We start from the raw sequence: 24,141 nt of genomic DNA, 5'->3' as shown, positions 1-24,141 counted from the left end.
GCAAGAAAAGGCATATACGAGGGACATGGACAAATTGATTGAACTGGATTCCAATGCTATTAGATGAATCACGAGAAGGAACGAAATGATTTAAGGGGCCACTTTGCGGGTTTTGGTTTGAGGTATTAGTAAGACTGACTGGTGATGCTCACCAGATGAGCAATCAGTTTGGAACCACCAACAACAAGCGGGGCAAAAATATAGAAATTAGTCCTTTTAAGTGATGAGTTTTTTTCACATTCTTACTTGGACCCAATTCCCGGCCCCAGACGTCGAAATCGGTGGACTTCCATATCCTCGCACGTGACCTGACCACCTACTTCTTCACCACATTTCTAATCATTCTCAATCACCATGCTTAGACTAGACCCAGTTATCCACCCAGACACAAAAAACAAACGATTCAAGTTTGAGGATTTTCTCCGGAAGGAGTTCTCCTTCGGTCTAGATCCAGACAGACCGGTCTGCCAATTCTACAAGCCAAATCAGCCAGACTCTTGCCCGAGGGTCCCTTCTGTCCAAACAAGCATGTTCCATCAATGTACAATAACAAGATCGTGTGCAAGCACTGGCTCCGTGGTCTCTGCAAGAAAAACGACCACTGTGAGTTTCTCCACGAATACAACTTGAGAAAGATGCCCGAGTGTCTCTTCTACTCAAAGAACGGCTTCTGCACTCAGACCGCTGAGTGTTTATATTTGCATATCGATCCCCAACAGAAAATCCCTGAGTGCCCGCTTTACGAGCAAGGTTTCTGTCCCGATGGTCCGGATTGCCCCAATAGACATGTCAGAAAGATCCTCTGTCCTCATTATGTGACTGGATTCTGCCCCAAGGGCTATGAATGTGATTACAGTCATCCAAGATACGACCCCAATGTGGCCAGAGAGAGCAAGGTGAAGAAATTGGTCAAGGGTGAGACGAGAGAAATCGAAAAGATCTCGTATGACCAGCCACTCACGGACGTTGTAAGACCTCCTCCACCTCCACCACCTCCCCAGGCAACCTAGGGTATTTATTGCATCAAGCCATCTGTGTATAGTAATGTCTAATGAACTTTTGATTTAATGTAATTGTAGATGTGATCAGACACGGAAACGACGGATCTGTTTCCTCTCGAGCGGCGTCAAAACCCAGTTGATACCGGCATCCTCCTCATCCTCACCGTCTTCGTCATTTTTAGAGAAAGAATTGAGCTGGTATTCCTCCTCGTCCATTCCCACAAGAAGCACCAACTGCGTGAGACGAACAAACTTCTCTCGGAGCTCGTAGTCATCCTCGCAGACTTCGTTGATAATGAAAGAAACGTCTTTATCGAGCTTTAAAGCACCAAGCTCGTTGATTTTGAACTTCTTGAGCGCCAGCATCAACTTCTTTTCGATCATGCTGGCGAGGTTCACTACAAGGAGTCGGAGCAACTTGTAGAACACTAAGGTCTTGTGCATCGTTTGCTTGTATGGTCTGATCATGGCATCCCAAGACTGCTTGAACCTGAGCATGTTCGAAGGGTCATTTAGAATGGATGAAGAGTATGCCATGTAGTGAGTGTCGCTTGTTTCCGGGAAGGTTTCGTGAACGATAGTGGCAACCTTATTTTTCAAAGATTGATTGTAGAAGTTGAGCAACGAATGTCTAACAACATTGTTTGTGCTGGAAACGAGAGGTTCCAATAACTCGGCCTGGATAATGTTTCTAATTTTCTCCTCGTCAATTGCAAATGGAAAGTTGCCCTTGAGGGAATGCTTGTCTCTGACAGTGAGGTTCACGATAATCTGGCGGAAGAACTCCTGGGCTGTGGCAACTGTGTTGAGATAAATGACGTAGTTTGTGAGTTTGGGCTCATTGTGAGCTGCCGCGACAGCGCTGGCTCCTACCATAGAGCTTCCTGTGCCGACGATGTTTCCAAATGCAGAAGATGCACCTTTAAGGTAGCCACTCACGGATTCTGGTGCTGGAGTGCCTGCTCTAGATGCAGAAGGGCTACCTGTTCCACTTGGCACAGCTCCTTGAGCTGCAAGTAGAGCAAGCGTTTTGTTGTAGCGAGGCAGGTTCTCCTGAAGAGCCTTGCGGATGAAGCCTCCCAAGAAGTCGTTTTGGAGAACCTTGGCGCATTCGGCCACGAAGTGTTTCACCGTTGTAGGCTGGGTGGACTCCAACACGTTTCTCAACGAGTTGTTGAAAATCAAACTTAGATCCTCGACAACCGAGGAAACAGCCGGCTGCTCGGGAGACTTGGAATCAGCGGTAGTGGTCAAGTATGAATCAAGCGATGGCACCTCTTCGATGGTGACGGCTTTTTCAAAAGAACGACGGAAATAATACGTGAAAAGTGCCTCGAATGCTGGTAGGAGCTTGTTGTGGATCTTCTTCATGAAGTTGGAGTTACTAAGCAAAGTCGGAAGCTTGAGGTCCTCTTCACCTTTGGAGAAGTACTTGACGGCCACAAATTTGCAGTACAACGACCAGTGATGGAGGATGCTTGATAGTTCATGTGTCAAGTCGCCGATCTCAACGAGAGGCACAATGTCGTGATCAAACACCTCGTTCTCCTCAGGATCATTCTGCTGATAGTGGTCCGAAAAGCGGCGTGTGAGCTCAGTGAACTTATGAAGCTTGATATCGTGGAGCTTCTTTTCGACTCTGTTGTTGTCGTAAAATGTATCAGCAATAAGGCCAATTTGTGAGTCAATCTCCCTTTGGATCCTGGTAACCACAAAAACCACAGCATCAGGGTATGACGTGCCGTAGTATTTGTTGATCAACGGCGTGTGCTGCGAGAGCATGGTCAGAATGCTCTCAAAGAGATTGCTAGTCACAGATGCGTAAATGCCCAGCCTGGACTCGCCCTGAGTGGCCGAGTTGATCAAGGTTCTTGAAGTGTCTGTGATAATAGAACAAATGAACTTCGAGTAGCACTGGAGCCCGACCTCCTCCTGGTCTATTAGAGGGAAAAGCTGGAAGTATTTCGTGATCTCCGGCACGGATCTCGCCTTGGCAGCCTCGTTGAACCGTGTCTGGAACTCTATGGTCAACTGCTCTATCCATTTTTTGATTGTAGGAGCCGGAAGCTCGGGTATATCCGACAGCGGGATCATCACCAGGGCGAATCTACCATTCACCAAGTTGGGACTGAGCTTGTGGTTGATCACATGGATGCAATTGGCTGCCAACTCCCAGTTTCCCTTTTCTATAGCATACTGCGTTTGGTTGATGTTGTTCTTCAACAGTTGGACGTCTGCCACAAACAGCAAGGTAGCATCCACATTGGAAATCTCCTGATCTAAGGCTTTTATCTTAGACGTGAGCAGGTGGCCTAAATCGTTTGCTGATGTAAACACCTTGGTCAAGTCGTTGGAGTTGGATATAGCTCCCGAGAGCTTTGCTCTGGAAAGTTCCAACAGCGAGATCTCGGCTGTATGTTTTTTCGATCCAACAGTCACTAGCCTTTGTAAATCTGAGTCAATGTCGGCTGTTTCTGAGTCGATCTGGTGGATCAAGTCCTGTAAAGCAGACACAGACAGAGCATTCTGGAAGCTCTCATGGAGCTGGTCATACTGATTATTGAGATTTTCTTCATCTAATGCCAAGAATGCAGATGCTGCTGTGGATCTGGCCTTTGCCGTTTCGGCCATTGTATGTGGTTTTGTTGGCCTCTGTGGTATTGAAAAGTGAGGTAGGCTCATAATACTGCACCAACTACACTAGGCTCGCTACCTACTACTACTGCGATTTCATCAACGCTTCACTGTTCATTAATTGATCTAACTAAGCCAATGCGCCCATAGGGTCGTAGAATGGCAACAAGTTGTAATCCTTGCTCTTCCAGAGCTCGTAGTGCGAACGCTCAACGTACGCCTTGGATGTCACCACCTGGAACACATACTCGTCGAACCAGTCGTCCGACATCAAGTACCAGCCCTTTTCTCCGCCAGCATCGCCCCAGGAGTTCTCAACCTTCCATCTAACAGGTTTGCCGTTAGTGTCCAAATGCACACCGGCGATCACCATGGCGTGGGTCATCTGCGACGAGCCAGTTCTCAATCTCTCTTCCTTACTCAATCTAGGAGCGGCACCAAGAACCAACTCGTAGTCGAACAAATTGGTGTCCATGATTCCCAGTGCACCGTCAAAGAACTTGCCAACGTCACAGCCAAAGAAGACAGGCTCGTTGTTCTTCAACATACCGATAACGGCCTTCTTCATGGCAGACAACTCCACATTCACGTACTCAATTGGTCTGCCGTTGTACACGTTGTTCAAACGGTCGACGGTGTACAACTTGTTGTATTCGTTACGAGGATCGTTAAGCAACGAGAAGCGCTGGGTGACATTGTAAGCGGCGTACTTCTTGTAGAACTCCTTGGCGGTGGTCTTAACGCTGAAGAACTTACCGTTCTTGTCCTTGTACTCCCAGGTGAACTCATCATCTGGACCCACTGGAGAGCCCAAGAAAAGGGCAATGATGTTGTAGATCTGCTTGTTGAAGCCGTTCTTGGCAGCCAACACGGCTCTCTTGGGGGTGTTTCTTGCAACCAACTTTCTCAATACCAACGCGTATTCTCTCAATTTGTCGGTCAAGATAGCGTTCAAGCTGCTGGAAGCAGCAGCGTTGGCATTGTCGGGGAACACCTCATTTGGCACAATTCCGTACTTGTCGATAATGTTGGAAATCATGTCCCACTGGCCACCGTCATTGACAGAGCCAGCAATAAGCCATTGGGTCAAACGCGAGTCGAGTGGCTCGTCGGCAGTGTCAATAATGTTCTCTAAAAAGTAGTTGGCCTTCTCCAACTTGTCGTAGAAGTAGAGGTAGGCCTGAGAGATCTGGAACGCGTTGGGGTCCAAGTTCTGTCTCTTGATGATATTGGACCTGAGCACGTTGGAAGTAGCAAAAATCCAGCATCTACCCGAGGACTTCTGGTTGTCTAAAAATGAAGGCAGTCCAATTGGGTCGACCTCCACGTTGAAGAGGTGACGGTCGTTCAAGGTCAAGTCAACGTTTCTCTTCTTGGTGATCTCTGCGAGCGTGTGCTGAGAGAACGCGTTCTGGACGATTCTGTTCTTAGGGTCCTGTTGCAAATCAGCGTCCCAGCGCTTGATAGTGGAGGAGTTGAGATCATTCAGGTAGTCACAGACGTCCAAAGACAAGGTCTGTAAGTACTCGGCGGCACTGTCAGCCCGGACCGATGGAGCCTTGTAGGCAGCCTTTTCGTCGACAATCTCCACAGAGGCGTCGTCTTTATAGTTCTTTGAAGTGGTGGAGCCCATTTTGGAAAAAAGCTTGGTGCACGGTATATTTGGGGGGTTCGCTTTATTTATACCTCGAGTCTCCCTTATCGCCCTGCAGAGACACTGTGGATGATAACCAGCGAGGTAGCGGACCGACAACGGTAGATTCAGGGAGTGGCGAAAGTTGTTTTTGAGTACTTTTTAAAAATTCTGCTTTTTTTGATCAAAGCTTAGGATATTTCAGTTTATACGAAACGATTTGACATCTCTTGTATCTCTTGTTCTATTGGCTGCGAAATTCGGGGCTACTGTCACATCTGTGGATCGTCTATTCAAGAATCAGAATTAGGAAAGAAATAGAACTGATGAAAACAGTAATGAAAAGAGGATATTCAAATGAACCCTGAAATGTCCGTTTATGGGACATGTTCTGGTGACATTGATGTATCGCAGATCTATGCGGAGTACCATTTGACTATTTGTGACATATCCATGGCTTCTTCATTGAATTAGCTTCAATTAGAAAATTTATCATCTCTTTAATACTACAGTCTCGGAAATCATGCTAAGTATGCGTTGTTTGATTATAATGTTAGTATGGCCATTCCACTGTGTGGCATGGTCCGCGGATCTGAGACACGGACCCAACCACGGAGAATCACGGAGTTTCAAGACATCTTTCAAAAGTCATTATGTAAGACGATACAACTTCGGGAAATGACTCCGAAGTCCTCCGAATCGAGATTCACGGATTTGCAGCTTTCGTAAAGTAGACCAGATTCAAGGTACCTAGTAGTGAACCTTATGCAATTTCCTCCAAGCCAAGTTCTTATAGTAATCGTTTTCCTTCGATCCAATTCGTCAATTAAGGAAAATCCACTAGGCCTAAGCCTTCTTCTTGTCCTTGTCTCCAAGAACCTTCATGGCCTGCTGGTCCTTCTTGAAACGCAACGATCTGTCGGTGATTCTAGGCTTCTTCACCTTACCCTTTGCGGTTTTGAGACCCTTGATACCGGCAATTTTCTGACCCTTGGTGGCACGAGCACCTTCCACAACAATCTGGCCCGCAGAATTACGGTCAGACTTACCCAAAAGCGTTCTAGCACGACCCAATTTGGTCTTCTGGACATCCGAAAGCTTCGTCTTTGGCTTCTTGTGCTTTCTGAGGTTGTCAACGTGGTTTGGTGACATGGCAGATGGCTTAGCGTTGGCCTTGGCTCTGGAAATACGGAGCTTTCTTGGTTTCTTCTTCTTGTCACCTTCAGCGGCCTCTTTCTGGTTGACCACCATGGGTTTGTCGTTGAGCAAAATCGCCTTGTTCACGGAAAGGGTGTCTTTGAATTGGACAAGAGCGAAACCTTTACCGAGGTTGGTCTTGGAGTCCCTCACTACACGAACAGACTCGACATCGTCACCAGTGTGCTTGTTGAAGTACCTCCACAAGTTTTCTTCCTGTTCCTCGAAATCCAAGTTTCCAACAAAAATGGTTCTCTTGTTGTCCTTTGGGGCTGGGTGAGCCACATGGTCAACTCTAAGATGGTGATGCTCGAACAATGTGGCATTGAGCCTGCTGCAGGCCTTCTTGGATGCTTCTTTCTGTTTGAACACCACGTAAGCATTCACAGTGTCTCTAAGATCATGCAAGGCTCTCTTGGCAAATGCTAGTTTTCTGGGGAGGGCTTCGTCAAAAGCAATCGATCTGAATCGTATGGCCTGGATAGGTCCGGTCTGCTGGAAAAGCTGCTTGAAATGCTTGTATGTTCTCTTGGATGTGACGACAGAGGTGGGCACGTTACCGACGAAAACCGTCCTTTCGGCTTTATCTAGTTCGTCCTCCTTGAGGTCCACGGTTTTGGCACCCAGTTCTCTCTTTTTGGGCTTTTCTGTCTCCTCGTCGTCCTCATCGCTGCTGGAATCGTCACTTTCTTTTCCAGCGTCTTCAGATGATTCTTTACTTGCCTCTTCGCTGGCTTCTTCAGCCACTACAGCTTCCTTTTTGGCGTTCTCCTCTTCCTCAAGTAACTTCTCGTAGTACTTGGCCTCCAAATTCTCATCCTCCTCATCGTCCTTCTTGCTCTTCTTATCCTTCTTCTCTTTTTTCTCCTTCTTGTCCTTCTTCTCCTTTCTCTCCTTCTTCACCTTCTTTTCCTTGATCTCAGGCTCTTCTGGAATCTCAATCACGGTTCTGGAAGTTTTCAAGGAGTCTCTGTCAACGGGACCAGCCGAGGAGCCGAACATGGACTCCACGGTTTGGTCCTTGGACGCTCCCGAGAAAAGGGAGGAAAATGCCGACATTTGGTGGATTTGGAGGTATAGATCAGACGAGGTCTCCACGATGGGCATCTCATCACAGTATTTTTGCGTGGTGCACGGGTGTAAGGATGGTTCAGTAGTCGATAGGTGGACATGAGTCCCATGCAAAATAGATGAACCGCGATGAAATTGAATAAACGATACAGATTTTTGAGTATTTTTTGTTTGAGTTTTCTTGATTGAAATTAAAAGTGTCTCTTTTGTTCTCGATGGAGTACTTTGATGGCCTCAGAGGACCTGGTCTGCAGCCTATTTGGACCCACTCACACCTTCTATTAATGTAATAGCCATATGTGAAATATGAACTTTTTACCGTAAATTTAACAGTATTCTGAAAATGGTTGCCAAAATCAGGCTGCACAGACAGGATTCAATGTTTTTCACCGATCGGCCTATACCCCACGCAATAGCCGACATTTCGCAGCCATTCACTATCTCAACCCACACCTTCACCAAATGACAATCAGGTCAAGCAACTACCTTTATATTTTTCTTTAAGGTGTACTGACCTTCGATGCCCAAACTAATATCACACTTTTGATCGATTTCCAGACTCACCACTCACTCACACTATATTAACCACAGCACCTCCACCACACTCACCACCAAATCAACAAATTCCCCAATTGAACCAATCCTTCAACAACAACACATTCCAATTTCCTGAAAATCCAAGATCACGCTTCCACATACCAATCTCTTATCTCTTTCCTAGGACGCCTGAAAGTGGGGGCACTTGGTGCCACACCCGTGCACCACGGCAGCGCTGGCTCTGCAGTACGCCTTCTCGAGCTATCACTGTTTGTCACGATCACCAACTACATCAACATCCACGCTAATCCCACGTCCCCACGTTCTTCAAAGTCGACTACAGAAGAGCTATAGGAAAAACCCTTGCACCACCCGTACACTGCAGACCGCCCGTTCTGCGCTGAGCCAGCATGCCCCAGTTGGACACCGACCAGAACCAACCACAGCATCCTCTCCAATCCAGCATCCCCGACCTCAGTCAAAAGCCAAACAACACGGCCGACTCAGAAAATCCAGACTACTCTACACAGGACCCGCTGCTGCCCCAGAGACTGCCCCAGCACACCAAGGACCTGCCCTTGACCGACATTGGAACATCTCCACCAGCGTTTGAGATCACGTCTTTAGCACACAAGGGGCGGGATTCGTACGAGAGTTCGGAGTTAAGCGACTTGGACGACGACGGCAGCGAGGCCGAAACGGACAAGATGGATTTTCTAGACGACGAGGCCGCTCTGAGAGACAAGGTCTCGGACTTGCACGCTCTACTGGAGCTCACCGAAATGGCTCGTCTCCAGGGGGTCGATCTGGACGATCTGGACGACAACTTTCCTAAAGACATCAGCCACGAGGACGCGCTTCAGCTCAATGGCGACGAGAGACCGAGGAAGCAGCGCAAGTTACAGAATGGCTCTGAGGCAGGGACTCAGTCGCCTGAGGCGGCCACCAAGAAGGTGGAGGAGGAGACGGGAAATTTGACTCAAGTGAAGTCTGACGCTGACGAGAACGACGCTGTGCCTGATATCGGGAATAACAAAGATGAGGCCGAGGCTGAGGAGGACCAAGCCCTGGAACAGGACAACAACGAGGCCGAGGACGAGGCTGACGGCGAGAAGGAGGAGGACGAGGATCCTGAAGACGCTGAAGATGCCAAGGACACCGATATCAAGGAGGAAGAAGAGGTGGAGAATGCCTCTGACGTTGTCAAGGAAGAGAACGGTGTGCTAGAAGCTGAGGCAGACGTGGAGGAGGACGCCGAGAAGCAGGAAGACGAAGATGATCAGGCGGCTGAAGAAGCCGCTGAGGATGCGGAGCAGGCAGAGGCTGACAAGATCGATGAGGCCAGTGCTAAGGAACAGCAGATCGCAGAGGAGAACGACGTCAACATGGACGAGCACCGCAAGCTCGCAGTGGACGAGCTCATTTCTATAGAGACTGACTTTGCCCATCTCCGAGACAAGCTCTACCAGGACAAGCTTGGTTTGCTAGAACACGAGCTACAGCTCTGTCTTGACGGGCTGCATCCAGAGCTTCTCCAGATTTATCTCAAGGTTAACGAGTTTTACCAGGACAGCATACGACTCGCCAATGCCACGCTCAATTACAGCCTCAAGTGCATCAACAATGAGACCATCGCTCTGCGCACGGCGATCCACCAGGACTTCATGAAGAACGTCATGGACATGAAGAACGACATGATCACCGAGGCCACGCTGTTATGGTACAAGGTCAACAAGGAACGCAACAGCTTAGACCAGTTGGTGCCTGACTTCAACTTCACTGCCCTCCCCACGATACCGACTTCGGACGAGCCTCGTGGCTTCAGCGGGCCCATTGTCGCTGGCGGCTCGCCCATGGAATACTACTTGGAAAACCCCGGCATGTCCAAAAAGGCCATCAAACAGAATACGCTATACGAGCTTGTTGAACAGCGCAACAGTCTCAACGAGGAGCTTGGCATCCTCAATGGCCTCGCAGAGTTCCACGGTATCCCATGTGCTGTTGCCGGCAGAATCCACAGAGATGATCCAAATATAGACTCAGTCGACGAGCTCATACTCCGAAAGGCCACCAACGACGAAGTGGAGGAGGATTTGAGAGCCATGGGGATCCCCATCAACTGAGCCATACAGCCCACCGCTCGCTTTTTTTGCACCCAAACTGCACCCGTGCCTCCCACAATCGAGAAGCTACAATGTGTTCAAACGGGCCCAAACTAATACGAAATATACATCAACAACAGCCCACACCATGGTCGAAGTGTCGCTTACAGTAGGCAAACTCGACGCCTCTCTTGCGCTACTTTTAACTAAAGACCACCACCTCATCGAGTTCCCCACAATTTTGCTTCCCAATGGAGTCAAGGCTGGATCGATTGTTAAGATCAAGGTGGATCGAGACTTGGACACTGAATTGGAGGAGAAGAAGCAGTTCCAGGCGATCCAGGATGAAATCATCAACACCTTTGGCAAAAATTTGCCCAAGGCGCCTCAATTGAGAATAAAAAACGTTACCCAGACCTCCTGTGTCTTGGAATGGGACGACTTAGACTTGGGCACCGCTTCGCTTAAGAACCTTGTTTTGTTCAGAGACGGCAAGAAACTCGGTGCCATTCCTCAGGCTTTGACCAACAAAACCACGAAATTGTCCGGCTTGCCCATTGACCAGTCCTTCAAGTTCCACTTGAGATTGGACACCACCGCTGGTGTCTACAAGTCTGATGAGGTGGAAGTCACTACACATAAAATGACCGACTTGTCGGGTATCACAGTCTGCTTGGGCGACATTACGCCTAATGACCAATTTAATGTTGACGACATACAAGCTGCCTTGAAGAACATGGGCGCTCACCACCCTGCTCAAGAAACCGTCAAGGTCGATACCACACACTTTATCACTACGAGAGAGAACAAGCAGAATCCAGAATTTGTCAAGGCCAACGACATGAACATTCCTATTATACGGCCCGAGTGGTTGAAGGCTTGTGAGAGAGAAAGACGAATTGTGGGTGTCAGAGACTTCTACGTGAAGGATTGTCTGTTGCCGGACATCTTGAGCAGAGACTACTGGAAGAAGGCTTCCACTAAAGCAGCTGCTCCAAGCGAAGGCAGTGAGTCCGAAGCACCAGTTGTTAGGGTGACCTCACCATCGCCAGACCAAAGCCGTGACGAACCCAAGGAGGAGTCTAAGGAGGAGCTCACAGAAGAGCCCAAGGCAGAGCCTGAGGTGCCAGAAGCTGATAAAGCCGCAGAGGAAAAGCCAGCAGAGAATGAAGTTTCGCTAGATACAGAGAAGCCAGAGGCTGCTGAGCCTGCCACTGAGCCTGCCACTGAGCCTGAGTCTGCTAAGATAGAGGATTCCAAGTTGGAGGAGGCTTCGGAAGAAGCTAAGACGGAGGATGTCAAGCCTGAGGAACAGCCCGACGAAAAGCCTGAAGAGGCAGAGGAGTCCAAGGCTGAAGAAAAGTTAGAGGAGCCAAAGGCTGAGGACCCACAACCAGAAGAGGTGAAGGCCGTCGAGCCAACGACGCAAGGCGAGTTGTCTGAGGTCGACCTCAACGAGGCCAATCCCGAGTCTGGCGTTGCTGAGCACACCAACCTTGCTGAGGACCTCGCGAAAGAAGAGGCCAAGGAGACCGAAGAACCCAAGGAAGCCGAAGAAGCCAAGGAGGCCGAGCCAGAGGCTACACAGGAGCCAGCGACCACCGAGATCAGCCTCGAGGACGACGCTCCAAGCAGCGGACCGCAGAACGGACCTGGCAAGAAGAAGAACAAGAGAAAGTCAAAGAAGTAGCCGGGATAGCGTACAAAATGTATGTATATTACTAATGAAAGAAGCAGAACGATCACTCGCCGAACAACCGCCTGACCTTCTTCAAAATAGAGTCCTTCTCCGGGTCGTATGGGTGGTCCTTGGAAGGAATCTCTAGAATAGCAGGGAACGCATTCGTGTAGCTGTCCACCCGGAACCGTATCAAGTCGGCAATATGCTGGTTGATCAAAAGAATGGCAATGTCGTCCCGCTCCGAGGTAAACCTGTCAAAGGCCTCCTCCACCTGCTCCACAGACGTTTTCCCTGGCACCACCGTGAGGAAATTGGACTCCTTGCCGGGCTCATTGGATACCTGGCCCACGCCGGCCAAAAGCAACCCCGTGACCGAGTCCTCGTCGGCGATCACGGCGAGCAACGACCGCTTGGACATAGCTTCGTTGGCGCTCATATTGATAGTGGTGTACTTCTGATGCTCACATTGATTACATGGCCGGTCGTGCGAGGCACCAAGATAAGCCGGCCCGGGTGGGACAGCTATCGGGGGTGGATATATTGAAGCGGTTTTGGGAATTGCTTTTAGGGGGTTGATTTGGATGAGGTGATTTTTTGAAGTCAATGGGTGGTGGTTGTGGGCGGTTTGGTGGTGGTTCTGTTTGTTTGCAGCCAATGCGAATGGTGGAGCAAGTCATGGTTGGGCCGGAGGAATGTATAGATATTTCAACAGGTGATATTCAGAGGGTTTTTTGTGGGCTACCAATGGAGACAAAGGAGGCATTGAGCCAATTGAGGGTGTTGGTGGTCAACGGGTGAATGGGATGTCACTAATGGAATGATGAATACAGATGAAGTGTATTGTTTGATCTATTATATTCCCTTTCCAATTATTTCGTCATGTCGGTCATGTTTTAGAATTGTTATTTGAGTGGGTCTTGGGCAGTGTACTGCTCGAGTCAAACGTCAGATACAGCAATAGTAATAGATTATCGGAGAATGGGCTAATTTTTCACCTATAGTTTTTCCGATAACGCTCCAGTAATTAGAAGCTGTGCAGCCTGATCACCGTGAGTCATGGCTGATTTGATAGCCGAAGCTCAATTGATGTTACACAATCTGAAAATTGTGAAATTTCATCATACCACCAAATCGGCCGTGATCTACTCGGCTCTTGGCCATGGTACTTCCGTACACGCTCCAGTACCGTAGGAAACTTGACAATCATAGACGAAAAAACTTGCTCTTATTCACTTTTATCTCAATATTATCAATTTCATCAGAACTTTAGATTTCCTCACCATCAATACCCATTCTTTCACAGATTCCACCTACTATCACCAGTTTTTCAAAATGGCTGCGAAAAGACCATCCATCGCAGAAACTACAAACCACCACAGAAAATCACCACACCGTCGTACAAAGCTGAAAATAAAAATTCACCATAATTAAACCCCAAGAATCACGTGTAGACCAAACTTGTGCCCCTCCCTTCCCTTCTGACCAACCTCTGCCCAAACTCCACGTGACTATATACACATCTTCATGACACAGCGTCTCAACAACCATGTCTCTTCTACGCCTTGCCAGGGCTGTGCCCCAGAGAGGGCTCCATATCAGCAGACCTCTTCTAGCTGGCCACCTGAAGTGGCAGAATATCCGTCACGATAAGGCGAAAAATGATGCTAAGAAATCCAAAGAGGCTCACTTTCTTGCGAGCCGTATCGAGGCTTCAGTGAAGAGTGGAGGCACTGAAGGTAACGCCCAGCTCCAGACGTTGATGGAGAAGGCCAGGAAAATGAATGTCACAAAGAAGATCATCGAAAACGCCATCAAGAGAGGAACGGGTGAGGTGACAGGAGAAGGTTCCGCTGCAGCTCAGACTACCTACGAGTTCATGGGCCCTAACGGAACAGCATTCATCATCGAGGCAGAAACCGACAATAAGGCTAGAACCATCGGCCGTGTCAAGCACGCCATGACCAAGTTCAACGCTAATTTGAGCCCTTGCCAGTACTTGTTCCAGAGAAAGGGGGAGATTGTCTTTGAGCCGCTCAACGAGGACGAGCAGCTAGATGATGTGCTTGAGGTGGCCATTGACATTGGAGCGGACGATGTTGAAAACTTCAACGACGTGGACGACGAGTACGGTGGAGCCAGGCTCTTCCGGATTCTCACCGACCCTTCCGAGTTGAACTCAGTTTCCAACAGTTTGGCCTCCAGGGGCTACAAGCTTCGAGACTCCAAGTCGATTTTTCACGCGGAGGACCTCAACCAGGTGGACTTCCCAGAGGACCAGGAAAAGGCCTTTGGCAAGATGATCCAGCAGCTTGACGAGATCAGCGAGGTCACCAACTACTACATGAACATTCGCCAACTGTAAATAGGCCAGCGGCACGCATCACTAGACTCAATGCATACTCCTACAATTTGGTACCCTTTGTGTTCATTATGCTATATGACATTACTCGTCGGACTTGCTCTTCTCCTCCTCAGCAGCCTTGTTCAAGACCTCGTCGACACGCGAGAGGTCGGCGTTCTTCCACAATCTGAGCTGCTTGTCGTAGGCAAAGTGTCTGTAGGTGAAGTAACCCAAGGAAACCACAGCCACACCACAGGCGGCGAACAATGGGTACATCTCCACTGGAATAGGAACGGAAGGACGGGCGTTCTTCTTAGCTTGGTTCAACAAGATCTGAGCGGCTCTCATGGTGGATGATGGGGTTGTTGAAGAGTTTGATCTTTTCGACAGGAAAAACGAGACTGCTGGTTGGTGGGCGTGTGGGGTCACGTGACGTCACACATTTTGTGGTCCAGGACGCCTTCAAATGGCGGGGATTGTGCTTTTTATCAAAAAAGGGTTCGGTTGAATAGATTTCCCTTTGTCTAATTAAGTCTATATTTGTTCGATGGGGTGAAAGAATAGGACTTTGGGCCAGATCCAAGGTGGGTGCGAAATGGGCCCATTCTGCCCACGGTGCTATGTTCTGTGCATGGCTGCGAAACCTGGGACACTGAGATTATTCGGCTGATGAAGCAATGGAGAGGGAGCTTTGGCGGTTTGGGGAATTCAAGATAGAAGGGAAGGCCTCGTGTGGCACACAATCGAGAAAACCGTTGGCCATTGTTGAAACAATAACATGGCGTTGCAGCCGTGTCGCACGGCTGGAGCCTCGGTAAGTAGTGTCCATAGGCGAGGCGCAAACTTAAGCTTTGGGACCAGGGGAAATAGCCTATGCCTTTGTGGATGGTGGCAATAATTCTTGGCATTATGAACATATCTTTCGCGAGTCTAGATTGACCAGTTTGAGATACATTGTGCAAGTGGCAGTTGCAGACCAGAGCCAGTAGTAGCCAAAGACATAGAACGTCCCACAAGCGCATATGTACCATGACGGATGAACTCAGTCATGCGTGACTCAATGAATAGATTGGTTGTGAAGCTGCCCAGCGGAACCAGATGCAATTACCCTCGAGCACCAACAGGAGATGTTCCCATCAGAGCCTCAAAATGCTATCAGCTTCATGAGGCCGAACGATTGTTGGGAGGGATAATACAAAGATGCATTATTCTCAAGTTCCCGTGACTCACCACCTGGCGATATGCATTTTCAAGGTGTCGTAGCACAACCAGCTGACTGCCATGGATGGCACGATCTTGTACAAATTAGCAGTGAGACCCTTGTAGGCGCCAAAGAAGCCCTCGTTTTTGAAGATGCTGACCAAAGCGTGCGTGACGCTTCTATATTGGAACCCTAGCTCTCCTCCCGCCATACTGGCAACCTGGTACCGCTTTCTCAATAGATCCAACGGGTAGATCAACAAGCCACCCACAAAACTACTGAATGCACCGGCGCCTAGTTTCCAGAGCGGATTGCTGAAGTCCCGCTTGGAGTCGTCCATCTTGTCTCTGAGGTGCTCGTACAAGGCAAAGTTTATAGCCACATACGGTGCTACACCCAAAGTCGTGGGCACAATACCCTTGTACAAAGCGAAGAAGCCGCCCTCGTTCCGATAGACATCCTTAAGTGTGTCCCAGACGCCAGGCGCCTTGACTAGTCTGCCCTTGTTGAGCTTATTCAACGAGGCAGTCTGGATGGTGATTCTCGCTCTGACCAAGTCCAACGGGTACGTCGCCGCCACAGAGGCAATTCCGCCCGCCGAACCCGCAATCAAACGGTCCGTCTCGGTCAAAGTCAGCCCTGGCGGCTTGTACTTCAACAAAAGAAGCTTGCACTCCTCAAACACAGCGAACTGGACCGCCGAGTACGGGAATATTCTCACACAGTTGAGCGTGTTGCCCCTGAACCAGCCTCGCCAGCCCTCGTCCTTGTACATTTTCCAGATTGTCGGAAACATGCCTTTGTAGGCGTGCTGGGCCTCGGGACCCTGGAGTTGGAGGAGAATCTTGGCTCTTTCAAAAGGCGAAACGATCGTTCTGCTGATGGCGCCGGCCACGCCGCCCGCTAGAAGCGACGCGTTCAGCTCGATCTTAATGAAGCTTTTGCACCGCTCGTACGCGTCCAGCAGCATCCAGCAAGGCAGTAGTTGGTCTAGCGTTGATATTTGATATTTCGCACCGCGGGAATCAACAAGTGGTTGGGAGGAATGGAGGGGAAGTGAGGTGTTGAATGTGGGGAGACAAAGTCGGATTTATGTTTTTTATTGTTTTTATGGAGAGGTGGGGTTTTAGGCTAGAGGGGTTTCGGTGTTTGGTGGTGGTTTTAGAGGGGCCTAAGTTGGCCGGTGCCGAGGTGTGGAGGTTATGGTATTTAGCCGAAGACGAGAAGTCGACCACAATGACCAAAGGCGAAAAAGGCGATACATGTTGAGCATTTAAGAAATGAAAGCAATACTTTTTTTGTTTTGGATATCTGAAAATCTGACCCAGTGAGTCATTACCCCGGAGACAGCCGTGTGGAGGTGGATTTCGCAGCCAATGCGCTAGGACCGAGTCAACCCGGGGTCCCACAAGAGCATATCTAATTGGACGATGGAAAGGTGGATGTTTTATTTGATGTGACGTTGGAGGCATGAGAATCGGATGATCCATATGCTGTTTAAATTCGGCGCCCACATTTTGGATTTTGATGTAGATGGTTGGGGGTATGTTAACCATGCGCTTAGAGATCCTCTTTACATCAATGAGCTTGACTCAGATAATCTTTTCACCAAATACAATCCATCGATTGACCAAATGGTGGATAAAATCTGCTCCTACTCCGCCCCCGTATAATACATGCATTACTTAGTAACCGACTAACACCTTCTCGATAGCAGCAACAAGAATGTCAGCGTGCTTCTCCTCAAACACCAAGGTGGGTCTCAAACGCACAGAGTCCTCGGAACAGCCGCCCATGTTGATACCCTCCTTCTTGATGTCGCTCAAAAACTGGTTTCTCAATGAGGCTTCCTTGAACGACCACGCAATGAAGGTGCCTCTGCCCTTACCTCTGAGATTGTGAATGAAGTCTGGGTACTTCTGGGCCAAACCTTCAAGCTTCTTGTACAAGTAGTCTCCGACACGGGCCACCACAGCAGGCAAATCGTGCTTCTTCACCTCGGCACCAATGGCTCCTCCAAGCAACATTCTGGCTGGGTCTCCACACCAGGTGTTGAACTGACGGTATGCAACGTTGGGGATAATCTCTGGGTCGTGGAAGTAGTAGCCTGCGGACTGGAACTTCTTGGAAAACGTCACCATGTCGGGAGCAGGCGAGATGTTGAAATGCTCGTGGGCCCAGAACTTACCAGTGGCTCCCACGCCGGTCTGGACCTCGTCCATGATGAGGAGGGCTCCGTGCTTGATGGTGATGTCTCTCAAGCCCTGGAGGAACGCCTGGGAGGCGTGGTTGTCGCCACCTTCGGACTGGATGGGTTCCACCAAGACGGCAGCAATTGGAGCGGAAGCCTTCTGGAACTTCTCCTCCACAATGGCAAGACAGCGCTTGTCCTCCTCCTCGTTGTCTTTAGTGTGCTCGCCGAGTGGGTACTTGTAAGTGGGGAACTCGGCCTTGGGCCACTTGAAGGATGGAAGGTCCAACTTGTGGATAGGCTTGGATCTGGTGGTGGAAGCTGTAGCGAACAAACGGCCGTGGAAAGCACGCTCAAACGACAAGACAGCGAGATCAGGAGAACCAGGCAGCTGGTTGTCCATGACGGTTTTGCTCTCCTCGGCAGTGAACTCCGTCTTAAAGCCTCTTCTTCTCAGCTGGTACCAGAAGAAGGCCGCCTTGAAGGCCAATTCGTTGGCGTCGGCTCCAGAAAGACCCGACCACACCTTGTCCTGGCCCTTTGGCGCCACGTCCAACAAACTCTTGATGATCTCCTCGGAGTCCTTGCCGGGGAAGTTGCCCAAGGCTGGTCTGTCGATGATGGCTCTGATCATCTTGTCTGATTTTGCAACCGCCTGCAACGCAGGGTTGTTGTAGCCCAATGGAATCGACGCGATCTGGGCGTACACGTCCAAGTACGTGTTGCCGTCGACATCCACAATGTAGTTACCGTTGGACTTCTCGTAGTCAGCCACAAAGTAGACGGGTCTGGCATCGAACACCTGACCAAGCAGCTTGACGGCGTCCTGGGATTTTGGTCCGGGGAAGGCCGTTTTGACCTGGGGAGCAGCAGGCTCGTTGGGGAAGTACTGAGCAGAAATCGACATGATATCGAAAAACCGACGGATCCGCCTGCTTTATATAGTTGCTTGGGGAAAGTCCGGGGAGTGCGCCATGAGGTTGCCAAATCGGGACAGTCCTTGCGGTCGACCCACCCGGGTGGATTTCCGATCTGAAGGTAACCAGGGGGTAGACGAGGGTTCGGTGATATAGATTTATTCAATTTTATCAAAAAATCGTTCCTTTCATCTCTCGTTGTTCTTTGAACAAAGTGAAGTTCGGACTTGGCGGTTTGCAGCCGTAGCGCACTTTGGAGAATCAGCCGAGAAGGAAGCGGAGTCGATCGATTTCTTGATTGTGGGGCCTGAAAAAGCACCGTTTGAGCATTTTTAGTTCGGAGCCAAGAGCCCGGGGTCATTGTGGGATTTGGCGTTTGTGGTGATTTTCGGTTTAGCGGTGTGGGACGGTGACTTGGTGATGCTGGGTGTGGCGCTTGTTACTTGTTTTAGTTTTTCCAGGGAGCCATCGAGGTGTAGGAATGTTGAGTTTATAGGTTTGGGGAGACTTCTTTTGAATTGATTTTTCTTTGGGATCAGTATATGGAGATGTTGTGGAGGTACTGTGGAGTGTGGAGTAGGCTGGTAGTGGGGGATGGCGAGGAGATGAGGAGGGGAGGGAAAGACGGTGATATAGAGTCCTAGCGTTTTAGTGATGAGAAAGAGTTGGAGATTCTTGAAAATACTTCAAAAAATTAGAACTCCAAGGTTTTCATGATTTCTACAATGGGTCAGTTGGTCCGATGGCTCTATGGCTCTGGCTTTATGGCTCATAATGGGCGAATATATCCTAGGCTTCATAGGAGATTCGGGGACTTCGAGATCTCCAAAAAACAACTAGAAGATTTGGAAACTTTGACCGAAGGACTATGATACTTTGAGTAGGACTAGAGATCTTGTGGCTCCCAGAGATCGATGATCGATGACAATCACGTAGTTGTCTTCCATGACATAGAGCTAATGCCACTTTCAGACAAACAGAACTCTCTACACTCTGAAGAAAAATTCAAACGAATGTTCAGGGACACGATAATGGTCACTAGGAAGCTTCTCTTCATGCATGCTGCTCTTTCCATGCATATGAGGCCCACCATCATCCCACATCCGGCTCACAGTGGAGTAGACTGGCAATATTTTCGAATCCTAAAATTTGTTTATTGTATAAAAAAAGACCCCTTCATAGCCGGTATCTCATTTTTCATCCTCATTTTGAACCTTTTGGGAGTACACTTGGGCCTACCATACCCTGAATGGTGGTTCCACCACACGAAAATTCCCCAAAATCCACAAAACCCCTTCCACAACCGTCAATCTCAACCAGCCCCCAAAAACCACAATTCCCCATAAATGCATACTCACTGCCCTTTATCAGTTCTGCATCACCTTCCCTGGATGCACCTACACCATCGCAGACCATCGCGAAGTGTATACAAATTGAAAACAAACATCTGCTGCACCACAAATCAATAATTAAGCATGAGTCTTGAGCCTAAAGTGGAAGCGGAGGACGAAAACCTCTCCAAGCACGATCTCCACGAGGATGGCTTTGACCAGGAAATTCAAAGAGCCATTGCAGAACATGAGATGGAGCTTCTGAGGCAGCAGTACCAGCCTGCTCAGGAGGACCAGGGACAAGAGGGCCAGGCTTCTGAAAATGCCCAGGAGGAGAATTCTGAAAACGCACAGACCAGCGACCAGCAGACGGAAAATGAAGCGTCGGCTGCAGCGGAAAATAACGAACAGAGTCTGAATACTGAGACCGAGCAGCCCACTGATAACAACGAGGCACAAAACGATGTGTTTTCCGCTTCGACAGAAAAACACCACTTGGAACTAATAGCTGATGAACTCAAGAAGGCTACGTCAGATGATAAACTGGACAAACCCACCCATATACCTGCAAACTCAGAGCTTCTTGCAACAAACACTGCTTTGGCAGCATATAACGCTCTTTCTAGTCAGGTACCACCAGCTGCGTCTCTTACAAATGTCCAGCTTGCAGCTTTACCCCTTCCTATCGTTACACCCGACTACCTCCCCGCAAGAATCCAGCTTTTGGTGAACACCCTACCTGTGTTGGACAACTTGGCCACGCAGCTTCTCCGTGTGTTTGTCACAGGGCCTTACCAGAAGATTATTGAAGTTGCGTCGAGTCCAGAAACCCCACAGGGTGCTGCTTTCCGTGACTTGGCCTCGCTTTTCGAATTCACCAAGAGACTTTATTCAGAAGAGGACCCATTCCTTACAGTCGAACACTTGGCTCCTGGAATGTGGAAGGAGGGCGACACCACGCCCAGCATGTTCAAGAACAGAGAGCAGAGTATCGAGTCCACGCTACGAAAGGTGAACTTGGCGACCTTCTTGGCTGCGTCCTTGGGAACCATCGAACTCGGTTTCTTCTTCCTCAACGAGTCCTTCTTGGATGTCTTTTGTCCCGCAAACAACCTTGAACCTGCCAATTCTATGTCAAACATGACTGCCTCCAACATGAACCTACAGAGCGGTGTAAACACAGTTATCGGGGACAAGGTCGGTAAGTTGCTCAAACCACAGGCTGTCTTGTACCTTGATTTGAAGACACAAGCCTACATTTCCGCCATTGAAGCTGCAGAGAGATCCAGCGAGGAAATCCTAGAAGACATCTTGCCAAGCAACATGGAGGAGATCTTGCTTAAGAAAAGGGGCACCAAGACGCTCACGCCGACAGAGACCGACTTTATCAACAGGTGCAAGTCCCGTAAAGAATCGCTTCTAAGCTATCCTGCCGAAGGCAACCTCAGTGAGGAATACGAGTGGTTCGCCTTTTTGAAGGACCTCTTCGACTACGTCTCCAAGAACATGGGTTTCCTAATATGGGGCAAGAAAGGCAAGCTGGCTCCAAGAGAACGAGCCCATGCTACACCCCACAGCAACCAGACCCTACAGGAAGCTAGCCGTGCAGCTGAGAACAAGGCAGGTTCGCCTACGCACGAGGGTTACGAGAGTAGAGAAGGCCATGAGATTGGAGCAGGAAGCGGGCAAGACAATCAGGCAAGCAATCCTGAAATTAACGAAATCACATCTGCACTTCTCCCTAGCGAGATTTTGGAACAGCAGATCCACCTTCGTATCAACCCCCGCCTGTCGGGAAAACTCACGAGCCGAAGGCCATGGACACGCGAGGAAGAAAAGGCCCTTCGCCATGCTTTGGAGTTGAAGGGTCCAGCGTGGTCTACGATTTTGGAGCTTTTTGGCCAAGGTGGACGAATCAACGAGGCGCTTAAGAACCGTACGCAAGTGCAACTCAAAGACAAGGCCAGAAACTGGAAAATGTTCTTCCTTAAGCTGGGCCTTCCTGTGCCTTCGTATTTGCAAAAAGTGACCGGAGATCTCGAAAGAGAGGACAAATTCAAGGCGAAGAATGCAAGACTGAAAAAGACTGCAGCGGCCCCAGTTCCCGCTGTTAGCAAAAGGGCGGGAACAGCCGAAGATGGAGACAAGAAAGAGCCCAAGAAACAGAGAAAGCTGTGAGGGCTGTTTCAGGACTGCGGCTCAGTCGCTCTGACAGCTAAATAATATCAGGCATCCAGCATTTTCGTTCGGCGAAACCGAGAGCATGGATCCCGAAAAGTCACGAGTTTTCGGCTTGGCGGGCAAATGGCAACGCAGGCGGTTTTTGATCAACCGATCTTCTGCAAGGAAAATGTTTTAAATACGATGCCGAACCAGACAAGGCCGACCGATGGTTAATCCAATGAAACGAGGTACGCCGGCTATCAGGAAGCGTAGCATGCGTCACGGCTCGGAAACTCCAGAGCCTATAAAGGTGCTTCTTCTGCAGCAGCATGACCTTATGTTCTCGAGGACCTGTTTTGTAAGGAAATGAAACCCGCTTTGAGAGCTCTCTTTGGATGCAACCGTGCATGATGCGTCCTGCGCGATGCACGCCAGCTGCACACTCGAGAGACTATTCGGTTGATAGTTTGCATCCTTACCCAAACATTTAGCCGTATCTTGGAGAAGCCTTGTTTCGAATCTCCAGAATATGTGCTTGCAAGCCTTGCACAGAATACTTTTCTCCCTGTACCTGCGAGCCTTTGCATGTTGCATGCACCGTCGTGTATCAGAATCGGAGACAGCCTTCACCTGTCTGTTCCTCATCAAACAATAAAATACGCTCCAGTGTTTCTTCCTCGTTGCAAAAGCTATGGCATCGGTAACGACTGATGTTATTGGCGGCAAGATCGCCGTTGCTCGCCAGAATGCCCAGATCTTGTACTCCGAGTTGCAGAAAGCGTACATGGCTCTCCAGGATGCCTCTCTTTCAGAAATGCTGACAAATGTGCAGCCAATCCCCCAAGACGATATCTCAGGCTCTACAACACATTGAAGGGCCATCGAGACAAAATCGCCCAGGTCAAATGGGATCATAGTTCTCGCCGAATCGTGCTGGCATGTCAGGACGGCTTCATGATCATATGGGACGCCATCACCGGGTTGAAGCTTCAGGCTATCCCGCTTGAAAACTCGTGGGTGCTTTGCTGTGCTTACTCACCCAGCGGCAGATTGGTGGCTCTGGCAGGGTTGGACAATAAGTGTCTGATTTACAAGGTGAACATTCCTGAGCCCGGTGAACCTATTACTTCACAACCTGGCTCATTCGAGCTTTCCGAGCTTTCCAAACCGTATAGGGCTGACCCCGGTGCTCATGCAGCCTACGTCAGTGCCTGTGAGTTTATTGATGAGAACAAGATCCTCACGGCATCGGGTGATATGACGATCGCTCTTTGGGACACCCAGCGGGGGATCAGATCACACGAGTTCTTGGGTCACACTGGAGATGTTCTACTGATGCTGGCAAGGCCGGCGCAAAACACATTTATGTCGTCAGGTGCCGATGGTCTCGTGAAGGTGTGGGATATCAGAGAAAAGGGCCCGGTGATGTCGTGCAACATACTGAAAACAGACGTGAACGACATTGCAGACTTTCAAGATGGCAACTCGTTTGTTGCTGGCGCCGATGACGGTATCTGCAAGCTTTTCGATTTGAGATCCGAGTGTGAACTTGCACGGTTCGAGCTACTGGCGCAATTTGCACCCGCAAAGAACACAACCACCATCACCACCCCGTTGCATTCTCACTTCGACACGCCTGGCGTAGTGTCGTTGGACTTGAGCAGGTCGAAGCGGATCTTGTACGCATGTTACGCAGACTATGGATGTATTGCGTGGGACGTACTCAAGAACGAGATAATAGAGTCAATTGGCGTGGGAAGCGGATGCCACAGTGGAAGAATTTCCCAAGTAGCCGTGAGTGCTGATGGAGAGGGGTTGGCAACGGCCTCGTGGGACCTGATGATCAAGGTGTGGTCTACATGATAAGATAGAAATAATACAATCCGACGAGTATGACCAGTAGTGTAGGGGAGGAAGATTGTCAATGTATAAGATTGATAATCAAAGATCGATGAGATGAAGAATTGGCAGAAATGGTTGCTAATTGCCTTATAGCTCATCTGAGCCCCACGTATTACGATAAACTCATCACAAAAAGCTTGATCGCATATATTTTAGCTGTTGATTCGGAGGAATGAAAAGCATCAGTTTCCTCCATCGCCCCTACATTCCCTCCACAGTCGTATCATTTTAGTATATAG

General features: G+C 49.2%; 13 protein-coding genes across 13 annotated transcripts; 6 read left to right on the top strand and 7 right to left on the bottom strand. All coding sequences in view use genetic code 12, as the record gives it.

Annotated features, from left to right (window-relative positions):
* Window positions 1-354: 354 nt before the first annotated feature.
* Window positions 355-1,010, top strand: YTH1 (cleavage polyadenylation factor RNA-binding subunit; the record flags this gene model as incomplete). Its single annotated transcript, XM_025480628.1, has 2 exons — window positions 355-462; window positions 507-1,010. The coding sequence occupies 2 exons, from the start codon at window positions 355-357 to the stop codon at window positions 1,008-1,010; spliced, it is 612 nt and encodes a 203-aa protein (XP_025334928.1).
* Window positions 1,011-1,085: 75 nt separating this feature from the next.
* Window positions 1,086-3,632, bottom strand: COG4 (Golgi transport complex subunit; the record flags this gene model as incomplete). The annotated part of the gene is made up of 1 exon (XM_025480627.1): window positions 1,086-3,632. One exon carries the CDS (start codon window positions 3,630-3,632, stop codon window positions 1,086-1,088), a length of 2,547 nt encoding a protein of 848 aa, XP_025334927.1.
* A 133-nt stretch (window positions 3,633-3,765) lies between these two features.
* On the bottom strand, window positions 3,766-5,268 carry LAP3 (bleomycin hydrolase; the record flags this gene model as incomplete). Its single annotated transcript, XM_025480626.1, has 1 exon — window positions 3,766-5,268. The coding sequence occupies one exon, from the start codon at window positions 5,266-5,268 to the stop codon at window positions 3,766-3,768; it is 1,503 nt and encodes a 500-aa protein (XP_025334926.1).
* Window positions 5,269-6,114: 846 nt separating this feature from the next.
* CXQ87_002107 (uncharacterized protein) lies at window positions 6,115-7,524 on the bottom strand (the record flags this gene model as incomplete). The annotated part of the gene is made up of 1 exon (XM_025480625.1): window positions 6,115-7,524. The coding sequence occupies one exon, from the start codon at window positions 7,522-7,524 to the stop codon at window positions 6,115-6,117; it is 1,410 nt and encodes a 469-aa protein (XP_025334925.1).
* Window positions 7,525-8,483: 959 nt separating this feature from the next.
* On the top strand, window positions 8,484-10,196 carry CXQ87_002106 (Rpd3L histone deacetylase complex subunit; the record flags this gene model as incomplete). The annotated part of the gene is made up of 1 exon (XM_025480624.1): window positions 8,484-10,196. One exon carries the CDS (start codon window positions 8,484-8,486, stop codon window positions 10,194-10,196), a length of 1,713 nt encoding a protein of 570 aa, XP_025334924.1.
* A 127-nt stretch (window positions 10,197-10,323) lies between these two features.
* Window positions 10,324-11,865, top strand: CHS5 (Chs5p; the record flags this gene model as incomplete). The annotated part of the gene is made up of 1 exon (XM_025480623.1): window positions 10,324-11,865. One exon carries the CDS (start codon window positions 10,324-10,326, stop codon window positions 11,863-11,865), a length of 1,542 nt encoding a protein of 513 aa, XP_025334923.1.
* A 52-nt stretch (window positions 11,866-11,917) lies between these two features.
* Window positions 11,918-12,292, bottom strand: VMA7 (H(+)-transporting V1 sector ATPase subunit F; the record flags this gene model as incomplete). The annotated part of the gene is made up of 1 exon (XM_025480622.1): window positions 11,918-12,292. One exon carries the CDS (start codon window positions 12,290-12,292, stop codon window positions 11,918-11,920), a length of 375 nt encoding a protein of 124 aa, XP_025334922.1.
* Window positions 12,293-13,402: 1,110 nt separating this feature from the next.
* On the top strand, window positions 13,403-14,218 carry CXQ87_002103 (uncharacterized protein; the record flags this gene model as incomplete). The annotated part of the gene is made up of 1 exon (XM_025480621.1): window positions 13,403-14,218. One exon carries the CDS (start codon window positions 13,403-13,405, stop codon window positions 14,216-14,218), a length of 816 nt encoding a protein of 271 aa, XP_025334921.1.
* An 81-nt stretch (window positions 14,219-14,299) lies between these two features.
* CXQ87_002102 (uncharacterized protein) lies at window positions 14,300-15,247 on the bottom strand (the record flags this gene model as incomplete). The annotated part of the gene is made up of 2 exons (XM_025480620.1): window positions 14,300-14,601; window positions 15,175-15,247. 2 exons carry the CDS (start codon window positions 15,245-15,247, stop codon window positions 14,300-14,302), a joined length of 375 nt encoding a protein of 124 aa, XP_025334920.1.
* A 176-nt stretch (window positions 15,248-15,423) lies between these two features.
* Window positions 15,424-16,368, bottom strand: CXQ87_002101 (uncharacterized protein; the record flags this gene model as incomplete). The annotated part of the gene is made up of 1 exon (XM_025480619.1): window positions 15,424-16,368. One exon carries the CDS (start codon window positions 16,366-16,368, stop codon window positions 15,424-15,426), a length of 945 nt encoding a protein of 314 aa, XP_025334919.1.
* A 715-nt stretch (window positions 16,369-17,083) lies between these two features.
* Window positions 17,084-18,496, bottom strand: UGA1 (4-aminobutyrate transaminase; the record flags this gene model as incomplete). The annotated part of the gene is made up of 1 exon (XM_025480618.1): window positions 17,084-18,496. The coding sequence occupies one exon, from the start codon at window positions 18,494-18,496 to the stop codon at window positions 17,084-17,086; it is 1,413 nt and encodes a 470-aa protein (XP_025334918.1).
* A 1,485-nt stretch (window positions 18,497-19,981) lies between these two features.
* Window positions 19,982-22,015, top strand: TBF1 (Tbf1p; the record flags this gene model as incomplete). Its single annotated transcript, XM_025480617.1, has 1 exon — window positions 19,982-22,015. One exon carries the CDS (start codon window positions 19,982-19,984, stop codon window positions 22,013-22,015), a length of 2,034 nt encoding a protein of 677 aa, XP_025334917.1.
* Window positions 22,016-22,691: 676 nt separating this feature from the next.
* STE4 (G protein subunit beta) lies at window positions 22,692-23,863 on the top strand (the record flags this gene model as incomplete). Its single annotated transcript, XM_025480616.1, has 2 exons — window positions 22,692-22,780; window positions 22,858-23,863. 2 exons carry the CDS (start codon window positions 22,692-22,694, stop codon window positions 23,861-23,863), a joined length of 1,095 nt encoding a protein of 364 aa, XP_025334916.1.
* Between the last annotated feature and the right edge of the window lie 278 nt (window positions 23,864-24,141).

The sequence above is a fragment of the Candidozyma duobushaemuli genome (genome assembly GCF_002926085.2).
Source record: "Candidozyma duobushaemuli strain B09383 chromosome Unknown B_B09383, whole genome shotgun sequence".
In the NCBI taxonomy this organism is placed as follows: domain Eukaryota; kingdom Fungi; phylum Ascomycota; class Pichiomycetes; order Serinales; family Metschnikowiaceae; genus Candidozyma; species Candidozyma duobushaemuli.
This window is presented reverse-complemented; position numbering and strand designations above follow the sequence as displayed.